The sequence below is a fragment of the Erythrolamprus reginae genome, chromosome 13 (assembly GCF_031021105.1).
Source record: "Erythrolamprus reginae isolate rEryReg1 chromosome 13, rEryReg1.hap1, whole genome shotgun sequence".
Taxonomy (NCBI): domain Eukaryota; kingdom Metazoa; phylum Chordata; class Lepidosauria; order Squamata; family Dipsadidae; genus Erythrolamprus; species Erythrolamprus reginae.
Genome location: NC_091962.1, coordinates 4,533,472 through 4,555,475, shown reverse-complemented (window position 1 = coordinate 4,555,475; position 22,004 = coordinate 4,533,472). Strand labels below are relative to the sequence as shown.

General features: G+C 46.6%; 1 protein-coding gene across 1 annotated transcript in view; it reads left to right on the top strand.

Annotated features, from left to right (window-relative positions):
• Window positions 1-22,004, top strand: part of NRXN2 (neurexin 2) — a 619,785-nt gene that overhangs the window by 261,944 nt on the left and 335,837 nt on the right. The window contains exons 5-8 of the mRNA XM_070766693.1: window positions 2,534-2,695; window positions 4,962-5,400; window positions 9,744-10,127; window positions 12,886-13,089. Coding sequence (XP_070622794.1) covers window positions 2,534-2,695; window positions 4,962-5,400; window positions 9,744-10,127; window positions 12,886-13,089 — 1,189 coding nt within the window. The remainder of the gene's footprint in view (window positions 1-2,533; window positions 2,696-4,961; window positions 5,401-9,743; window positions 10,128-12,885; window positions 13,090-22,004) is intronic.

The window sequence follows — 22,004 nt, the reverse complement described above, 5'->3', positions numbered from 1 at the left end:
TTCTGTTCTGGAGACCTCACCTACAAAAAGATATGGACAAAATTGAACGGGTCCAAAGACGGGCTACAAGAATGGTGGAAGGCCTTAAGCATAAAACGTATCAGGAAAGACTTCATGAACTCAATCTGCATAGTCTGGAGGACAGAAGGAAAAGGGGGGACATGATCGAAACATTTAAATATGTTAAAGGGTTAAATAAGGTTCAGGAGGGAAGTGTTTTTAATAGGAAAGTGAACACAAGAACAAGGGGACACAATCTGAAGTTAGTTGGGGGAAAGATCAAAAGCAACATGAGAAAATATTATTTTACTGAAAGAGTAGTAGATCCTTGGAACAAACTTCCAGCAGATGTGGTCGGTAAATCCACAGGAACTGAATTTAAACATGCCTGGGATAAGCATAGATCCATCCTAAGATAAAATGCAGGAAATAGTTTAAGGGCAGACTAGATGGACCAGGAGGTCTTTTTCTGCCGTCAGACTTCTATGTTTCTATGTAACATATGAAGAGCTGTTTCAGGAACTGGGCATGGCTGGTCTAGTGAAGAGAAGGACCAGAGGAGATAGGATAGCATCTTCTATTGAGGGGCTGCCCCAAAGAGGAGGGGTCAAGCTGTTTTCCAAAGCACCTGAAGGCCAGGCAAGGAACAATGGATGGAAACTGCACAAGGAGAGATTCAACCTGGAAATAAGAAGAAATTTTCTGACAGGGAGAACAATCCATCGATGGAACAGAAGTTGCCTTCGGAAGTTGTGGGAGCTTCATCCCTGGAGCCTTTCAAGAGATTAGACTGCCATCTGTCAGAAATTCAATTCAATTCAATTTCTTAGATTTGTATGCCGCCCCTCTCTGAAGACTCGGGGCGGCTCACAACAATGATTAAAAACAATATTATAGTGGCACGAATCTAATATTAAAAGAAATAACTAAAACCCTATCATATTAAAACCAGACAACACATACATACCAAACATAAATTATATGTCTCAAATCCCCCATACCTGGCGGTATAGGTGGGTCTTGAGTAGTTTACGGAAGACAAGGAGGGTGGGAGCAGTTCTAATCTCTGGGTGGAGTTGATTCCAGAGGGTCGGGGCCGCCACAGAGAAAGCTCTTCCCCTGGGGCCCACCAGACAACATTGTTTCGTCGACAGGACCCGGAGAAGGCCAACTCTGTGGGACCTTATCGGTCGCTGGGATTTGTGCGGTAGCAGGCGGTTCCGGAGGTACTCTGGTCCAATGCCGTGTAGGGCTTGAAAGGTCATAACCAACACTTTGAATTGTGACCGGAAATTGATCGGCAGCCAATGCAGGCCACGGAGTGTTGTAGACAAGATGAAATGGTGTAAGGTCTACTTGGGCAGGGGGGAGAGCGAATGGACTAGTTGACCTGTTTGTGATAACGTTTCTGACTGGGGACAGAACAGCTCCTCCCTAAGATCTATCCTAGGTCTTGAAAGCATAGAACTGCGGTGCCTAAAACACGACTTAAGTATTGCCCACAAGATCATATGCTGCAACGTCCTTCCGGTCAACGACTTCTTCAGCTTCAACCGCAACAACACAAGAGCACACAACAGATTCAAACTTAATATTAACCGCTCCAAACTTGACTGTAAAAAATATGACTTTAACAATCGAGTTGTCGAAACGTGAAACTCATTACCGGACTCAATAGTGTCAACTCCCAACCCCCCAACACTTCTCCCTTAGACTCTCCACGATTGACCTCTCCAGGTTCCTAAGAGGCCAGTAAGGGGCGTATATAAGTGCACTGATGTGCCTATCGTCCCCTGTCCAATTGTCTTTCCTTATCTCATATATCATATATATTCTCTCCGTATCTATCTATCTATCTATCTATCTATCTATCTATCTATCTATCTATCTATCTATCTATATATATATATATATATATATATATTATATATATCATATATATTCTCTCCTTATCTCTTATATCATATATATTCTCTCCCTCCCATCTACTTCTTTTTACTTTCTATCGTTATATATATTACTTAGTGTCTATTCTCTTCCATATGTATTGTATATTGGACAAAGAATAAATAAATAAATAAAAATAAATAAATAAATAAATCACCGCAGGAAAGGGCGCCCCTTGGTTGGCCGAGCCAACTTTGCAACTCACCGGAACATCGTGCAGTGGGCATGCTGAGAACGGAGCGTGTTAGGGTGGGTTGAATCCACATAGACCATGGTGCTCGGTCCCCCTTTCTGGACCATCAAATCTTGTGCAGAGGTTCTCCCCTTGACAGCTGCTCTATCTGTCCGTCATCCTCCCCCACCCCAAAACACCCAGCCCGAGGGAGGGGGGGCCGAGGAAAAGAAATACCTTGGCAAGTTCTCCGAAGAGACAACCAGACCGGAAAATTAAGTTGGCAGCCCCGTTCCCCAAAGCCCCCACCCCCTTCTCCCACCAGTCCTGTGGTTGGTTAACACTCTGTTGTCTCCTTGTCTCCCTCCCCCCCCACACCCCCTCCCCGCAACCCCTGCACTCAACGATGGACAGGTGACTATCTCCGTGGACGGAATCCTGACCACCACCGGATACACCCAAGAGGACTATACCATGCTGGGCTCGGACGACTTCTTCTACATCGGAGGGAGTCCCAACACCGCGGACCTGCCCGGATCCCCCGTCAGCAACAACTTCATGGGATGCCTCAAGGATGTGAGTGGCCAGGGAGGGGCTGGCCAGGACCAGAGGGGCGAGGAGGCGGGGACCGAACTTCGTTCTTAGGGCAGTGATGGCAAACCTCATTATATATATATATGTTTTCGTAGATTTTCACAGGTACAGGTATGACGGTCTTGGCATATTCGGGTTTCTTCCCGTGTAGGATTTGGAAATTTCTGGCGACGTTTCAACCAGGTCCCACTCGTCATCTTCAGGCTGGTGCTTCTGTCCTTGTTCTAGGGCGAACAAATTCAGCATAAACATGTGACATGTGTATGTATGTATGTATGTATGTATGTATGTATGTATGTATGTATGCATCACATGTTTTTGCTGAATTTTTAAAATTAAGGGAGACTAGGATAGCGCTGTTTCGGCCTTGTTCTGGCCTCATCAGCTAGCCATACCCATAACAGAAAACACACACACACACATATAATATCTATCTCCTATCTCTATCTCTCTATATCTATCTCTCTATCTTAAATCTCTCTCCTCTCTCTCTGTCTATCTAATATTTATAGATAGATAGGAGAAAATGTATTTACATCTCTATTTCTCTGTCTCTATCTCTGTCTCTCTCTCTGTCTCTCTCTCTCTATTTTATATCTATCACCTCTCTCTTTCTCTTTCTCTATTTATCTATATCCCCTATCTCCCTCTCACTCTCTTTCTTATCTCTCCCTCCCTCCTTCCCTCCCTCCCTCTACCTACCTACCTACCTACCTACCTACATCTATCTATCTATCTATCTATCTTTCTATCTATCTATCTATCTATCTATCTATCTATCTATCTATCTACCTACCTACCTACCTACCTACCTACCTATCTATCTATCTTTCTATCTACCTATCTATCTATCTATCTATCTTTCAATCTATCTATCTATCTATCTATCTATCTATCTATCTATCTATCTATCTATCTATCTATCTACCGTGTTTCCCCGAAAGTAAGACAGTGTCTTACTTTCTTTTTATCCCCAAAAGCCCCACTATGTCTTACTTTCGGGGTATGTCTTATATTGGAAAACTCCCCACTGGCGACCTCCCTACCTCCCTTTTATTTTAAACATGTTTCTGACCTGCGGGATGGCTCCAGCTGCGGCTTCTGCTGCCACTTCCATGGATTACAATGGAGATTTCCAAGCTGGTTATCAGGAAATCGACGGCATCAATTTGGGTTACTTGCAGATTAACGGCACGAAGATTAGCGGCGCGCAGATTAGCGGCGCGCAGCTAGATGAGAGGGAGGCGGCAATACCCCCGTGTTTCCCCGAAAGTAAGACATATGTCTTACTTTTGGGGTACGGCTTATATTAGCCGACCCCCCTGAAATCCCCGATATGTCTTACAATCGGGGGTGTCTTACTATCGGGGAAACAGGGTATCTATCTATCTATCTATCTATCTATCTATCTATCTATCTATCTATCTATCTATCTATCTATCTATCTACCTACCTATCTATCTTTCTATCTATCTACCTATCTATCTTTCTATCTATCTTTCTATCTATCTATCTATCTATCTATCTATCTATCTATCTATCTATCTATCTATCTACCTACCTACATTTCTATCTTTCTATCTTTCTATCTTTCTATCTATCTTTCTATCTATCTATCTATCTATCTATCTTTCTTTCTATCTATCTCTTTCTACCTATCTACCTATCTATCTTTCTATCTATCTTTCTATCTTTCTTTCTATCTATCTATCTATCTATCTATCTATCTATCTATCTATCTATGTATCTTTCTATCTATCTTTCTATCTATATTTCTATCTATCTATCTTTCTATCTATCTATCTATCTATCTATCTTTCTATCTATCTTTCTATCTTTCTATCTATCTATCTATCTTTCTATCTATCTATCTATCTATCTATCTATCTTTCTATCTATCTATCTCTTTCTACCTATCTACCTATCTATCTTTCTATCTATCTATCTATCTATCTATCTATCTATCTATCTATCTATCTATCTATCTATCTACCTACCTACCTACCTACCTACCTATCTACTGTATCTTAGCATCTACTGCTGTCCTACTATTGCAGCACCACATATGGCACGGGAGCAGCTCTGTAGCAGATAAAAAGGCTCTACAGAGAATCACTAAAACTGTCCAGAATATTATTAGGCCTGGATATCTTCACCGCTCGCTGTTTGAACAAGTTGCACAAGCGGCATATATTAAACCTATTATATTATTAAACCTCAACTGATGCTTTTTCCCCTGTCTTGGTAGGTGGTCTACAAGAACAACGACTTCAAACTGGAGCTGTCACGCTTGGCCAAGGAAGGAGACCCTAAGATGAAGATCAACGGGGACCTGGTCTTCCGCTGCGAGAACGTTGCTGCTCTCGATCCGGTCACTTTCGAGTCGCCCGAGGCTTACATTTCCTTGCCCAAGTGGAACACCAAGAAAACCGGCTCCATCTCCTTCGATTTCCGGACCACCGAACCCAACGGGCTTCTCCTCTTCAGCCACGGCCGACTGCAGCCGCCCAAGGAGAGCCGGTCGGAGCGCATGCACAAGGCGGATTATTTCGCCATGGAGCTTCTGGACGGCTACCTTTACCTGCTGCTGGACATGGGCTCGGGGGGCATCAAAATGCGCGCCAGCACCAAGAAAGTGAACGACGGGGACTGGTGCCACGTGGACTTCCAGCGCGATGGGCGCAAGGGTGGGTATGCCGCCCAGGTGGGCATTGTTGCCAAAGACGGGCAAGGAAGTACAGTGGTACCTCTACCTAAGAAGGCCTCTACTTACGAACTTTTCTAGATAAGAACCGGGTGTCCCAGATTTTTTTGCCTCTTCTCAAGAACCATTTTCCACTTACAAACCCTAGTCTCCGAAACTGTAATTGGAAAAGGCAGGGAGAAGCCTCCGTGGGGCCTCTCTAGGAATCTCCTAGGAGTTAACAGGGCCAGAAAAGGCAGGGAGAAGCCTCCGTGGGGCCTCTCTAGGAATCTCCTAGGGGTTAACAGGGCCAGAAAAGGCGGGGAGAAGCCTCCGTGGGGCCTCTCTAGGAATCTCCTGGCAGGAAACAGGGCTGGAAACGGCAGGGAGAAGCCTCTGTGGGGCCTCTCTAGGATTCTCCTGGGAGGAAACAGGGCCGGAAAAGGCGGGGAAATGGCTCTGTCCAGCCTCTCCAGGAATCTCCTGGGAGGAAACAGGGCTGGAAAAGGAAGGGAGAAGCCTCTGTGGGGCTTCTGTAGGACTCTCCTGGGAGGAAACAGGGCCAGAAAAGGCGGGGAGAAGCCTCCGTGGGGCCTCTCTAGGAATCTCCTGGCAGGAAACAGGGCTGGAAACGGCAGGGAGAAGCCTCTGTGGGGCCGCTCTAGGAATCTCCTGGGAGGAAACAGGGCCGGAAAAGGCGGGGAAATGGCTCTGTCCGGCCTCTCCAGGAATCTCCTGGGAGGAAACAGGGCTGGAAAAGGCAGGGAGAAGCTTCTGTGGGGCTTCTGTAGGACTCTCCTGGGAGGAAACAGGGCCTGAAAAGGTGGGGAGAAACCTCCATGGGGCCTTTCTTGGAATCTCCTGGGAGGAAACAGGGCTGGAAAAGGTGGGGAGAAACCTCTGTGGGGCCTCTCTAGGAATCTCCTGGGAGGAAACAGGGCCAGAAAAGACAGGGAGAAGTCTCCGTGGGGCCTCTCTAGGAATCTCCTGGGAGGAAACAGGGCCTCCACCCTCCCTGTGGTTTCCCCAATCGCACACATTATTTGCTTTTACCTTGATTCCTATGGGGAAAAATTGCTTCTTCTTACAAACGTTTCTACTTAAGAACCTGGTCACGGAACGAATGAAGTTCGTAAGTAGAGGCGCCACTGTAGAAGCTGCCGGGTGGGAGGGGGAGTGAGGGAGACAAGCGAAAGAAGTCGCGGTTTCATCTTCCAGATCAATTTTTACTTTTTCTTTTAAATTCTTTGCTAGACAACCTATACAACCTGTTTGGGTTTTCCTTGGTCAATATTTACTTACCCAGAGACATTAGGAAGATGACCACAGGCGGACGAGAAAAAAAAAGACAGCCGTATAGCCGGCGCCACTTTGAACTTTTGACTTCCCGCCAGCTTCCCCATTGACTTTATGGAAAGCTGTCGGAAAGCGTCAGAAACCACAAATCTCCAGACTGCGGAAACACCTTTAAGCTGCGGAAGTACGGAGAAATTTCAATGGTGTGGACCAATAAAGAGAGAAGAGAGTCGTAGCGATACACAGCCCCTTTTCCCTCTTCCCATTTTGTCTCCGTGTTATTAATCAGAGAACTGGAAGGGCTGCCTGGGAGTCATTGAATCCCCCCGCCTCCGCATGATGGAAGGCTGTATCCCAAGCGATGCGGTGGCCTAGTGGCAGAGCTCTCGCCTCCCAAACAGGAGGCCGTGTGTTCGATCCTAGGTAGAGGCAGATATTTCTCTCTCTGGCCGCAATGAGAATATATTTATTTATTATTTATTTATTTATTAAATTTGTATGCCGCCGCTCTCCGTAGACTCGGGGCGGCTCACAACAGTAATAGAAAAACAATGTACAATACAAATCTAATAATTAAAACTAAGAACCCATAATTTAAAAAACATGCACACAACATACCATATATAAACAATATAGGCCTGGGGAAGTTATCTCAGTTCCCCCCATGCCTGACGGCAGAGGTGGGTTTTAAGGAATTTACCAAAGGCAAGGAGGGTGGGGGCAGTTCTAATCTCGGGGGAGCTGGTTCTAGAGGGCTGGGGCCGCCACAGAGAAGGCTCTTCCCCTGGGACCCGCCCAACGACATTGTTTAGTCGACGGGACCCGGAGAAGGCCAACTCTGTAGGACCTAATCGGTCGCTGGGATTCGTGCGGCAGGTAGTAGGTTATGACCTACAAAGCCCTACATGGCTTAGGATCAGACTACCTACGGGACCGTCTTCTGCCTCATGTATCCCAGTGGCCGGTCAGGTCCCACAGAGTCAGGCTTCTTCAGGTCCCGTTGGCCAGACAATGTCGTCTGGCGGGGCCTAGGGGAAGAGCCTTCTCTGTGGCAGCCCCGGCTCTCTAGAACGAACTCCCTCCGGAGATACGGACCGTCACCTCCCTCCTGGTCTTTCGTAAAGCTCTGAAGTTCTACCTCTGCTGGCGGGCATGGGGGCTGTGAGCGACGAGACTGTTTCCGGCCGATGTTGTGAATGATTGAATTAGATGAATGCAAATGACTGGGCTTGGTTTTTAAAAAAAAAATTTGCTAATTTTGTATATTTCTTTCAAAATAATGAGATTTCTACACAAATATTGTTTGTATTTGCTATGTTGTACGCTTCAGGAAGGGCGGCATAGAAGTCTAGATAGATAGATAGATAGATAGATAGATAGATAGATAGATAGATAGATAGATAGATAGATAGATAGATAGATAGATCAGATAGGTAGATCAGATAGATAAATAGATAGATAGATAGACAGACAGACAGAAAGAAAGATAGATAGATAGATAGATAGAAAGGTAGGTAGGTAGATAGGTAGGTAGGTAGATAGATAGATAGATCAGATACATAGGTAGATCAGATAGATAAATAGATAGATAGATAGATAGATAGATAGATAGATAGATAGATAGATAGATAGATCAGATAGGTAGGTAGGTAGGTAGGTAGGTATATAGATAGATAGATAGATAGATAGATAGATAGATAGATAGATAGATGGATGGATGGATGGATGGATGGATGGATGGATGGATGGATGGATGGATGGATGGATGGTAGGTAGGTAGGTACGTACGTAGATAGATAGGTAGGTAGGTAGGTAGGTAGGTAGATAGATTGATCAGATAGGTAGGTAGGTAGGTAGGTAGGTAGGTAGATAGATAGATAGATAGATAGATAGATAGATAGATAGATAGATAGATAGATAGATAGATAGATAGATAGATGGTGGATAGATAGATAATAGATTGATGATAGATAGATAGGTAGGTAGGTAGGTAGGTAGGTAGGTAGATAGATAGATAGATAGATAGATAGATAGATAGATGGTGGATAGATAGATAATAGATTGATGATAGATAGATAGGTAGGTAGGTAGGTAGATAGATAGATCCATAGATACATAGATACATAGATACATACATAGATACATACATAGATACATACATAGATACATACATAGATACATACATAGATACATACATAGATACAAAGATAGATGCATAGATACATAGATACATACATACATACATAGATAGATACATAGATAGATACGTAGATACATACATAGATACAAAGATAGATGCATAGATACATAGATACATAGATACATAAATAAATAAATATCTACTGAACAAAACTCCTCAGTGGCAACAGGAAAGGCAGTGGGCCAATAAAACACTGCTAGCTCCATTCAGTTGTCTTGACTCCTCCGGTGGCACGTGAAGGCATATCTGAGGACACGCAAGATTTTGCCCTGTCATTTTGTCATTTTCAGCCTTGGGAAAGGCTGTTTCATCCTCTGGACACTTCCATGAAGCTTCCCTAAAGTCCCGGAGGCAAAAAAAAAAAAATCCCCCAACATACAAAGCGGAAATTCAGAAAAAACACACTTCTGGTTAGCCGTTGTGCTGTTTTTTGCACTCCAGAGATTTCCGGGAAGCTTCCTGAAGCCCCAGAGTGCAAAAAACAGCACAATGGGCAAAATGGAAATGCGTTTTCCCGAACTTCTGGTTTGGGCATGTTATTTTCACCTACCATCGCTGGTATAGTGTCTCTTGAGCAGGGGGTGGGATTAGAAGACCTCCAAGGTCCCTTCCATCTCTTGATTGATTGATTGATTGATTGATTGATTGATTCCCTTCTGGTCTACTTGGGAGGCCGAACTCAGTCTTGCAAGTCTGAACGTACAAAACCTCCCCGTCTCTTTTCGTCACCTGAAAAGTTTAGAACGGCTTCTCTCCACGTTACCTCTTCCGCCCGTTATTCATCCGAGGGTTCCTCTTCCTTTTATCCGATGGTTCCCTGCGTTGAGTTCGAGCCGTTTTCTCCCTGCCAGGTTCCATCTCGGTCAACAGCCGCAGCACCCCGTTCCTGGCCAGCGGGGACAGTGAGATCTTGGACCTGGACAGCGAGATGTACCTGGGGGGCCTCCCCGAGAACCGCCTGGACCTCATCCTGCCCCCCGAGGTCTGGACGGCCTTCCTGAACTACGGCTACGTGGGCTGCGTGCGGGACCTCTTCATCGACGGCAAGAGCTGGGACGTGCGGCGCCTGGCCGAGGTGCAGAGCGTCTCCGGGGTCTCCAGCTTCTGCTCGCGGGAGACCCTCAAGCAGTGCGGCAGCTCCCCCTGCCACAACGGAGGCCTCTGCCGGGAGGGATGGAACCGCTTCATCTGCGACTGCTTGGGCACCGGCTACCTGGGCCGGCTGTGCGAGAGAGGTGAGGAGGGGGTGGGCGGGCGGGTGGGTGGGTGGGCTGGAGGGCACAGGGCTTGATTGCAATCCCAGGGCAACGGTCAGGTCTTGGGGTCAGCTTTCCCTGCCTCCCTCCTTTCCTCCCTCCCTCTTTTCTTTTCTTTTTTTCTTTTCTTTTTCCGTTTCTTTCCTCCCTCCTTCTCTTCTTTTCCCTCTTTCCTCTTTCCTCTTTCCTCTTTCCTTTCCTATCCTTCCTACCTGCTTGCCTTCCTCCATTCCTCCCTCCTTCTCTTCTCTTCCCTTTTCCCTTTCCCCTCTTTCCTCTTTCCTTTCCTTTCCCTTTTCTTTTATCTTCCCTTTTCTTTTCTTCTGCCTCCTTTCCTCCCTCCCTCCTCCTTTCCTTTCTCTTCCTTTCCTTTCCTTTCCCTTCGTTTCCCTTCCCTTCCCTCCATTCCTTCCCTCCTGTCTTTCTTTCTTTCTTTTTCTTTCTCTTTCTTTCTTTCTTTCTTTCTTTCTTTCTTTCCTTCCTTCCTTCCTCCCTCCCTTCCTGTCTTTCCTTCTTTCCTTCTTTCTTTCTCTTTCTTTCTTTCTCTTTCTTTCTTTCCTTCCTTCCTTCCTCCCTCCCTTCCTTCCTGTCTTTCTTTATTTCCTTCCTTCCTTCCTCCCTCCCTTCCTTCCTTCCTGTCTTTCTTTATTTCCTTCCTTCCTCCCTCCCTCCCTCCCTTCCTTCCTGTCTTTCTTTCTTTCTCTTTCTTTCTTTTCTTTCTTTCTTTCTTTCCTTCCTTCCTTCCTCCCTCCCTCCCTTCCTTCCTTCCTGTCTTTCTTTCTTTCTCTTTCTTTCTTTTCTTTCTTTCTTTCTTTCCTTCCTGTCTTTCTTTCTTTCTCTTTCTTTCTTTTTCTTTCTTTCTTTCCTTCCTTCCTGTCTTTCTCTTTCTTTCTTTCTTTCTTTCTTTCCTTTTCTTTCTTTCTTTCTTTCCTTCCTGTCTTTCTCTTTCTTTCTTTCTTTTTCTTTCTTTCTTTCTTTCTTTCCTGTCTTTCTTTCTTTCTCTTTCTTTCTTTCTCTTTCTTTCTTTCTTTCTTTCTCTTTCTTTCTTTTTCTTTCTTTCTTTCCTTCCTTCCTTCCTTCCTCGGTTTAGTTTAGTGAGTGAGTATATTTTGTCAAGGGAGAAAAACGGGTTGATTTAAACAGCCAGGCTGGCATGTTTTACAAAGCTGGCCCCTTGAGTGGCTTGGGGTAAAGTGACCTCACTTTCCTCACCTGCAGCCTGATAGGTAGAGAGGGCCACCCCACATGCTTCGATTTGCCCATCGGTCTGGGGGGAGTTCTGAAGTCTCCCCAACCCTGAAATCTGCTAGGCTGAGTGTCTGCTAACTCTCCTCCTTCTTTTTTAAAAAAAAATAATTTTATTGAATATATAAATATTAAAAAAGACATTACATAGTTTATCATGTGTTTACATATGTTATACAGACTTATGTCTTAAACTACAAAACAACAGAAAAGGACAAAACATATCCCTAACCCCCACCCGAATTGTAATCCAAAAAACAGTTCTTTATATGTTTGTACGGCCTGCAACAACAGCAGTTAGGTTATATTTCTATATATAAGCAATCTAATAACAGTTCAAGTTGCAATCAGTTCTATACCTTAATTTGTAAAACTTCTAAGATCTAGTAGTGTAATATTCATTATTTACAGCTATTATTTCTCCTATTATCGACCCGTGTGTAAAACTCTTTCCAGATATCATAGTAACATGATTCATCTTTATTTTTGAGCCCTTGTGTTAATTTATCTAGTTCTGCACAATTGTATATTTTTTGGATCGTGTCTCTCTCTGTCGGTACTCTGGTTTCCCTTCAGATCATATAAATCTTTCGCCTCCTTAGAAACATAGAAACACAGAAGATTGACGGCCGAAAAAGACCTCATGATCCATCTAGTTTGCCCTTATACTATTTCCTGTATTTTTATCTTAGGAGGGATCTATGTTTATCCCAGGCATGTTTAAATTCAGTTCCTGTGGATTCACCAACCACGTCCGCTGGAAGTTTGTTCCAATCATCTACCACTCTTTCAGTCAAATAATATTTTCTCACGTTGCTTATTTATTTCTTTATTTCTTTATTAATCAGATTTGTATGCCGCCCCTCTCCGCAGACTCGGGGCGGCTCACAGCAATAATAATACAATGTAAACAAATCTAATATTTAAGTTAATTTAAAAAACCCCAATTTAGAAACCAATCATACATACTAGCATACCATGCATAAATTTTATAAGCCATGGGGGAGGAAAGATGTCAATTTATTTATTTATTACTTGGATTTCCCCATGCCTGACGACAGAGGTGGGTTTTAAGGAGCTTACGAAAGGCTAGGAGGGTGGGGGCAACTCTGATATCTGGGGGGAGTTGGTTCCAAAGGGTCGGGGCCGCCACAGAGAAGGCTCTTCCCCTGGGTCCCGCCAAACGACATTGTTTAGTTGACGGGACCCGGAGAAGGCCAGCTCTGTGGGACCTAACTGGTTGCTGGGATTCGTGCGGCAGAAGGCGGTCTCGGAGATATTCTGGTCCGGTGCCATGAAGGGCTTTATAGCTTCTGATCTTTCCCCCAACTAACCTCAGATTGTGGCCCCTTGTTCTTGTGTTCGCTTTCCTATTAAAAACACTTCCCTCCTGAACCTTATTTAACCCTTTCACATATTTAAATGTTTCAATCCTTCTTACCTGCCTTGTTTTTCTTCCTTACTCCCCCCTTCGCCCCCCCCCAATGGACAGAGGCCACCGTGCTCAGCTACGACGGGAGCATGTACATGAAAATCATGCTGCCCACGGTCATGCACACCGAGGCCGAGGACGTCTCCCTCCGGTTCATGTCGCAGCGGGCGTATGGCTTTATGATGGCCACCACCTCCAAGGAATCGGCCGACACCCTTCGCCTCGAGCTGGACGGCGGGCAGATGAAACTGACGGTCAACCTAGGTAACCTGCTGACCCCTCGCCCTGCCTGGGACCCCGGTCCCCTCCTCTGCCTCCCATTCTCTCTGCCCAGGGAAACTACATGGTGGGGGGCGATGGGGGCCACCAGAGAAGGCCCTGCTACCTTTGGCACTACCAGTCGCGGGCATGCACACACTCATCGGGTGTGCCCGTCGGTGTGAGGTTTCACTTTTGTGCATGCTCACCGAGCAAAGTCTCGCGTGAAGACACTCGTGCGAGCAATAATTTGGCAATTTTCGCCGATATTTTCGCTTCCGCGGATGCAAAGCGGAAGTTCGAGAAGACGCACTTCCGGTTTGCCCATTGTGGCACTCGGGAGCTTCAGGAAGCCTGCGCGGAAGTGAAAAATCGGTGAAAATCACCAAAATCTGCTTTGCGTGAGCGTCTTCACATGAGATTTCACTGGCAGCGCTTGCGCAGATGTGTAATATTGCACCGAGGTGTGTGTGGACGTTTTAGGGGCGCCCAGCTGCGCACGCCTCCTGAAAATTGCACAAAGAATTACTCTTGTGCGAGTGAGATTTTGGCAATTTCCGCCGATATTTTTACTTCTGTGCATGCGCAGAAGTAAAAAAAAATGGTGAAAATCGACAAAATCCGCCTTGCGTGAGCGTCTTCATGCGCAGAAGTGAAATCTCACATGGAGGCATGCGTGCATGGTACACGGGCGTGCAGCTGCGCAGGCATCCTGAAAATCGCTAGGGTTCCGGTAGCAGGCCATCAGTGGGGTGGGATGGGGACGTGAGCCTCAGACCGGTTCGCCAGTAATTTCATTCCGGCAGAGGGATCTTCACCATTGCAAAATCTACCTTCTTGGGTCCGGAGGCAAATCCATCCACTGGCTTGGAGCCAGTGCACATACACCCCACATAAACACCCCAAATCTGCCCAAAGGGGAGGAAAGAGGTAGCCTTGGGAACGGGTTCATCCACCAGCATCTCCCCCCTCGAGGGTGAAAAGTGGGTGCAAAGTTTAAGCCTCTTTCTTGGACGGGAGGATCCTTTCCTCCCCCGCTTCTACTAGCCAGGGAGGGGCAGCTATCCTCTCTCTTGACCATTACACCAGGAAGTCTCCAGCCGTGGCAATGTGTGGACTTCAACTCCCAGAATTCCCCAGCCAGATCTATTTTTCTCACTTTGCTGAAGTCAAGATATATTATGCTTACTGCATACCCACCATCTACAGTGGTACCTCTACCTGAGAACGCCTCTACTTACGAACTTTTTTAGATAAGAACCGGGGGTTCAAGATTTTTTTTTGCCTCTTCTCAAGAACCATTTTCTACTTAAGTACCCGAGCCTCCAAAACTGTAAGTGGAAAAGGCGGGGAGAGGCCTCCGTGGGGCCTCTCTAGGAATCTCCTGGGAGGAAACGACCGAAAAGGCAGGGAGAAGCCTCTGTGGAGCCTCTCTAGGAATCTCCTGGGAGGAAACAGGGCTGGAAAAGGTGGGGAGAAGCCTCCGTGGGGCCTCTCTAGGAATCTCCTGGGGGGAAACAGGGCTGGAAAAGGTGGGGAGAAGCCTCCGTGGGGCCTCTCTAGGAATCTCCTGGGAGGAAACGGGGCTGGAAAAGGCAGGGAGAAGCCTCCGTGGGGCCTCTCTAGGAATCTCCTGTCATGAAACAGGGCTGGAAAAGTGGGAAGAAGCCTCTGTGGGGCCTCTCTAGGAATCTCCATGCGGGAAACAGGGCCGGAAAAGGTAGGGAGAAGCCTCCGTGGGGCCTCTCTAGGAATCTCCTTGGAGGAAATAGGGCTGGAAAAGGCAGGGAGAAGCCTCCGTGTAGCCTCTCTAGGAATCTCCTGGGTGGAAACAGGGCTGGAAAAGGTGGGAAGAAGCCTCTGTGGGGCCTCTCTGGGAATCTCCTTGCAGGAAACAGGGCCAGAAAAGGTGGGGAGAAGCCTCCGTGGGGCCTCTCTTGGAATCTCCTGGGAGGAAACAGGGCCTCCACCCTCCCTGTGGTTTCCCCAATCGCACACATTATTTGTTTTTACATTGATTCCTATGGGAAAAAATTGCTTCTTCTTACAATCTTTTTTACTTAAGAACCTGGTCACGGAACGAATTGAGTTCGTAAGTAGAGGTACCACTTTATTGCGAAAGTCACCCTGCACAAACTGGCTGAGTCGGAAGTCCACAAGTCCTAAAGTTGCCAAGGTTGGAGACCCCCTGCATTGGACCACCATTTTCATGGCCGGGCTGAGAAAGAAGGCGGGTTCTTCTTCTTCCTGGACCCCTCCCGTCCTCTCTCGTGGTGGGTTTTGACCCTTCATGGGTGCATAAACAGCCAGCCCACAGCAAGCAGCCACTGTGGCCCAAACTCAGTCCCTCTCTCTCCACCCCACATCCGCAACCTTCCCCCTCCCTCCTAGAAAAACCTCCCATGGGAATTTCTGCCTTCCCGCAAGAGATTTCCCCCGGTCCAGTGGCTGGTTGCGCCCACTACTCTGCCGAGGTTGACGGAACGTGTGGCCCAGCTGTGCAGCTTGCAGAAAGGGGAGTGGGTGGCAGCCCATTCATCTGGGGGGAGAGGGGGAGGCATTTAACTGGGGGTTTGGGGGAGGAAGGGCTGCCACTCCCCAATTCTCCCCCCTCTTTCTCTGCACAGCTGATGTATAACAAGGGAGCCGCTTGCCAGCACCCAGGGAACCCAAAACGTTAGCGGGCGCAAATAAATCGGCAGCATTCAAGATTGGCATCAGGAGCTCTCGTGGGTGGTTTCTCCAACCATGGGACTCCCTCCTCCCCCCGCTACCCCAGCCAGCTCATTTGGGACTGTGCAAAATTGCAGTTTTAAAAATTTGCAAAACTGTGCAAAATTGCACGTTCTCAAAACGTAGGAGCAGAGTAATCCTTGTTTATTGAGGTTGCGCACAGACAGAAATGTTTAGATTGAGATCAGTCGTAAATAACTACTCAGCCACGCAGAGATATGCTAAGTGGAATGTTAAAGTTTACTTTGAGGAATAACATCTTCAGATAAACAGTCTAAAGCCATACACAGAATAAGTCAGAACAACAATCCAAATGTCATTAAGTGCGTAGTCTTTCTTCACAGTTGTTTTTGTCATAATCAGCAAACAAAGATATTTATTTATTGGATTTGTATGCCGCCCCTCTCCATAGACTCAGGGCGGCTAACAACAATAATAAAACAACAATAAAAACACACAGCCTTCTCTGTGGCGGCCCCGGCCCTCTGGAACCAACTCCCCCCAGAGATTAGAACTGCCCCCACCCTCCTTGCCTTTCGTAAACAACTTAAAACCCACCTCTGCCGCCAGGCATGGGGGAATTGAGATGCTCTTTCCCCCTAGGCCTTTACAATTCTATGCATGGTATGTATGTATGTATGTTTGGTTTTTATATTAATTGATTTTTAATCATCAATACCAAATTACTATTGTACACTGTTTTATTGTCGCTGTTAGCTGCCCCGAGTCTCTGGAGAGGGGCGGCATACAAATCCAATAAATAAATAAATAAATAAATAAATATAACAAATCTAATACAGTGATACCTCATCTTACAAACGCCTCGTCATACAAACTTTTCAAGATACAAACCCGGGGTTTAAGATTTCTTTGCCTCTTCTTACAAACTATTTCCACCTTACAAACCTACCGCCGCCACTGGGATGCCCTGCCTCCGGACTTCCGTTGCCAGCAAAGCACCCGTTTTTGTGCTGCTGGGATTCCCCTGAGGCTCCCCTCCATGGGAAACCCCACCTCTTGACTTCCGTGTTTTTGCGATGCTCCAGGGGAATCCCAGCAGGGGAATCCCCACAGCTCAAAAATGGGTGCTCTCCTGCAGCATCGCAAAAACACAGAAGTCCGGAGGTGGGGTTTCCCATGGAGGGGAGCCTCAGGGGAATACCAGCAGCGCAAAAACGGGCGCTTCGGCTGGCAAAAGGGGTGAGTTTTGGGCTTGCACGCATTAATCGCTTTTCCATTGATTCCTATGGGAAACATTGTTTCATCTTACAAACTTTTCACCTTAAGAACCTCGTCCCGGAACCAATTAAGTTTGTAAGACAAGGTATCACTGTGTTTAAAATAACTAAAAACCCTTATTAAAAACCAAACATACGCACAAATATACCATGCATAAATTGTATAGGCCTGGGGGGAAGCAATATCTCAATTCCCCCATGCCTGACGACAGAAATGGGTTTTAAGGAGCTTACGAAAGGCAAGGAGGGTGGGGGCAATTCTGATCTCTGGGAGGAGCTGATTCCAGAGGGTCGGGGTCGCCACAGAGAAGGCTCTTCCCCATGGGTCCCGCCAAGCGACATTGTTTAGTCGACGGGACCCGGAGAAGGCCAACTCTGTGGGACCTAACTGGTCGCTGTATGAAACTATATGAAGCCTAAACATATTTAGCTGATATATACCACTCAAAAAAAATAAAGGGAACACTTAAACAACCCAATATAACTCCAAGTAAATCAAACGTCTGTGAAATCAAACTGTCCACTTAGGAAGCAACACTGAGTGACCATCAATTTGTGAGCCGCCCCGAGTCTTCGGGGAGGGGCGGCATACAAATCTAATAAATTGAATTGAATAAATTGAATTCACATGCAGTTGTGCACATTCAACTTTGTACAGAACAAAGTATTCCATGAGAATATTTCATTCATTCAGATCTAGGATGTGTTATTTCAGCGTTCCCTTTATTTTTTTGAGCAGTATACATAACTACACTACAGAGAGATTGCAGAGCAAAGCTAGCAGTGAGTAGCCCGACAAAGAGAAACAGAGACTCAGAGAAATAAGCTATGAACTCTTAGCTCCCTCTTGTGGCAGTCTGCAACACCTGCAGCCAATATATTGCCAACCCAACAGCTATGGAGAGTCCTAACACTTGCAATAGCCAATAGCCTTGGGGCACATTTTGAGCACTGTCCACTGGGCACACGTGGTAAGGAAAGGCCACGTGGCAGCGTCTCTCTCAACTGGAGCAACTTTGAAGCGGAATGGACTTGAACTCCCAGAAAACTGACCTCATCGGGCACTAAAGACTGCAGCCATCCTGCTAAACCATCTAGTCTAGAAGCAAGGGACTGGAGCCACCTCCCTTATGAAACCAGGTTGCAACGCCTTGGTCTCTACAGCCTTGAAAGACGGCGTTTAAGGGGTGACTTGATCAAAGTGTATAAAATCATGCATGGGATAGAAAAGGTGGATAGAGAAAAATTATTTTTCTCTATCACACAATTTATTTATTTATTATTTATTTATTAATCAGATTTGTATGCCGCCCTTCTCCGTAGACTCGGGGCGGCTAACAACAATAATAATAATACAATGTAAACAAATCTAATATTTAAGTTAATTTTAAAAACCCCAATTTAAGAAACCAATCCTACATACTGACATACCATGCATAAATTTTATAAGCCTGGGGGGAAGGGAAAGTCTCAATTCCCCCATGCCTGATGACAGAGGTGGGTTTTAAGGGGCTTACGAAAGGCAAGGAGGGTGAGGGCAACTCTGATATCTGGGGGGAGTTGGTTCCAAATACTAGGACAAGGGGGCCCTCCCTAAAGCTCATAGGTAAGAAAGTGAGGACAAATAAAGGGAAATATGTCTTCACCCAGATGGTCGTTGGTTGATGGAATTCCCTTCCAGAAGAGGTTGTGACAGCTGTCAGCCTGGATAGCTTCAAGGCAGGATTAGACAGATTCAGGGATGCCAGGTGGTTATTGAAACGGATGTCCAAGTGCTGCCTCTATGTTGGTTGAGGCAGGCAGGATTCCCTTGGGTACCACTTGTTGGGGGTCAAGAGAAAGGGATGGTCTTGCCTTCTCTTTCTGCTCAAGATCCCCATGGACAATTGGTGGGCCACTGTGTGACGCAGAACGCTGGACTCGATGGGCTTTGGCCCGATTCAGCAATGGCTCTTCTTATGGTCTTACACCCAACTGCCCTCTTTTGTGCTGGCTGGGGGATTCTGGGAGTTGAAGTCCACCTGCTTTGAAAGTGCCCGAGAGTAAGAAACCCTGATGTTCGGTGGGTCAACGGACCTGCCCTGAGAACTCTTGGCGGTGCCAAGGTACAAAACAGCCACTCCCAAATTTGTGCCTTGGATCGAAAGGCTCCCGGCCTTCTCTCGTTCTCCGGGTGTGCCCCGTTGGCATCCCGGCAACCCCTCCGGCGTGCCGAGGCAAGCGTCTCCCTTGCAGCGTGTCCGTCCCCGGAGGGTGGCCTTCATTGCTGACAATGTTTTTGGGTGTTTGGTGACGAAATGTTTCCTTGAAGGATATAAAACTCTCCTTGTTCTCTTCTCTCTCTCCCCCTCCCCCCCCGGCCCCCCCGTTTCAGACTGTGTCAGGATAGGCTGTAATCCTAGTAAGTTGCTTTCTCATTGTTTTCTCTCTCTCTTTTGGAATCTTTCTCTCTCTCTCTCTCTCTGCATCCATGTTTTCAAGCCCTCCTTTTCCTCCGCTCGCTTGCTTTGAAACTCTGCAGTTTGGGGCTTCCTCCTTCCCTACCCCCCCTCCCCAGCTTGGGTCTTGTGCAAGAGGAAATGTGTGCGTGTGTGTTTGCGTGTTTGCATGTGTGACTGTGTGTTCTGTCTGGGTCCCTCCAGAAGCAAACACCAACACAAAAAGAGAATCCAGACACACTGGTAAAAAGCAAAGGCAGTTTATAGAATTCAAAGCAAACACAGGTAACAGAAAATGTCCTTACAAACAGGAACACGCTGGAACGTCAAAGATGTTTCACGAAGGCCATGAAGTAAAACAGGATTCTTGCTGTCAAAAACAACACTGGAGATAACAAACATACGCCTCCCCCCAAGTCTTCCAGTCTTCTAGGCCACAAGCCAAGATCAGAGATGCTGAGAAGCAAAGCAGGGTCACAGAACTCCCAGTTGATAACGCTCCACATGGCTCCAAGGGCTGGCCTGCCTTTTATACCCTGCTGAGGAGAACCACACCCAAACCCAGCTGTTGCCAATTCAGTGATGCCAATACCTTTCTAATTGGTCCCGTCTCTGAGCTGCACGTCTCTGTCTCATGTCAATTATAGCCTGTGCTTCCTCATCCAATGAGGCCAGGCTACTGGCTGGGGAGAGCCCCCCCCCAGGGCTCTCAGGCTGCTCCCCCTCATCCTCTTCCTGACTTTCCTCTCCCCTGTCTGCCTGGTCCTCCCCCTCCTGTTCACTGTCCTCCTCCTCCGGGCCTGGATCCAGCAGAGACGCAGCCGGTCCCTGAGGAGCCTCAGGCTGAATCACAACACTGTGTAGCGGGGGGTTGGGGGAAAAGCTTTTGAGGGAGACGGGGCCGAAAGATGGGAGACGAGAAGGGGAGAAGTTTAGAGCAGTGTTTCCCAACCTTGGCAACTCGAAGATATTTGGACTTCAACTCCCAGAATTCCCCAGCCAGCATTGAAGTCCAAATATCTTCAAGTTGTCAAGGTTGGGAAACACTGGTTTAGAGGCTGGAAAACTGAAGGATCTGTAGGGTCTCTCATCTTTCGTAAGAAAACTGGGACGTTTCGCGATGCAACTAGAGAACATCATCAGTGTTAGGAGGGAGAGGAAGGAAGGGGAGGAAGGGGGCTGGGAGGAGGAGGAGGAGGAGGAAGAAAGGACTGTGGGGTCCTTGATGCCCTCTGAGCTTGGTTGTTTTCTTGCTGACTTTTCATTACGCAACTAGGTAACATTATCAATGCTAGAAGGAAAGGGAGGAGGAGAAGGAGCTGTGGGATTCTTAGTGGTTTTCTTAGAGATGTTTCATGACCCCAACTAGGTAACATCATCAGAGCTAGAAGGTGTTCTGTCGGGCTCTCTGGTAGACTCCTCCCAAAAATTCACAGGTACAAATTTCAGATAACACACACACGTTTGAAAATTCAAAACAATGTTCTTTATACTGAAAATTCACTTAAACCAAGCCCTCTTTTGGTATAGCAAAGAGCACTCGTCTCCAAACAAACTGGTAATTTGTAAAAGTCCCTTATCAGTTCTGTGATACTTAGCTTGCAGCTGTGAGGCAATTCACAGTCCTTCTTCTTTCACAAAGTGAAACACACTTTGCCCTGGTTTAGTTTCAAAGCGGGGAAAAATCAGCACACAAAAGGTCAAAGTCAGTAAAGCAGTCATGAAACACAACGATCAGATAATCCTCCACAATGGCCAAACCCACAGGCTGCTCTTTATAGCAGCCTCACTAATGACCACAGCCCCACCCAACCACAGGTGGCCTCATTTTCTTTGATGATAATCTCTCAGTTGTTGCTGCCTATGCATCGCTCTCCGCATGCGTGGCTGTATCATTAACTCTTGTTCTGAATCCAAGGAGGAGCTAGATAATTGATCTCCTTCTGAGCTGTCTGCCCCACTCTCCTCCTCCCTGTCACTCATGTCTTCTTGGTCAGAGGAGCCTTCATCATCAGATTCCACCGGGGGCAAAACAGGCCTGCAGCAGGTGGATGTCTCCCCCACATCCACAGTCCTTGGGGCAGGAGCTGGGCCAGAGCTAAGCACAACAGAAGGGAGTCAGTATAAACTAATAGCTTGCCCTGTCACTGTTGCAATGATGACGTTACCTGGTCAAGTATATGTAAATATACTTAAATGTGGAGACTCTAAGTACAGAGAAGAGCAACAAAGATGATTAGGGGGTCTGGAGGCTAAAATATATGAGGAACGGTTGCTGGAACTGGGCATGGCTACTTTAATGAAAAGAAGGACCAGGGGAGACAGGATAGCAGCATTCCAGTATCTCAGGGGTTGCCACAAAGAAGAGGGAGTCAAGCTATTCTCCAAAGCACCTGAGAACAGAACAAGAAGCAATGGGTGGCAACTAACCAAGGAGAGGATCAACCTGGAATTAAGGAGGAATTTCCTGACACTGAGAACAATTAACCAGTGGAACAGCTTGCCAGCAGAA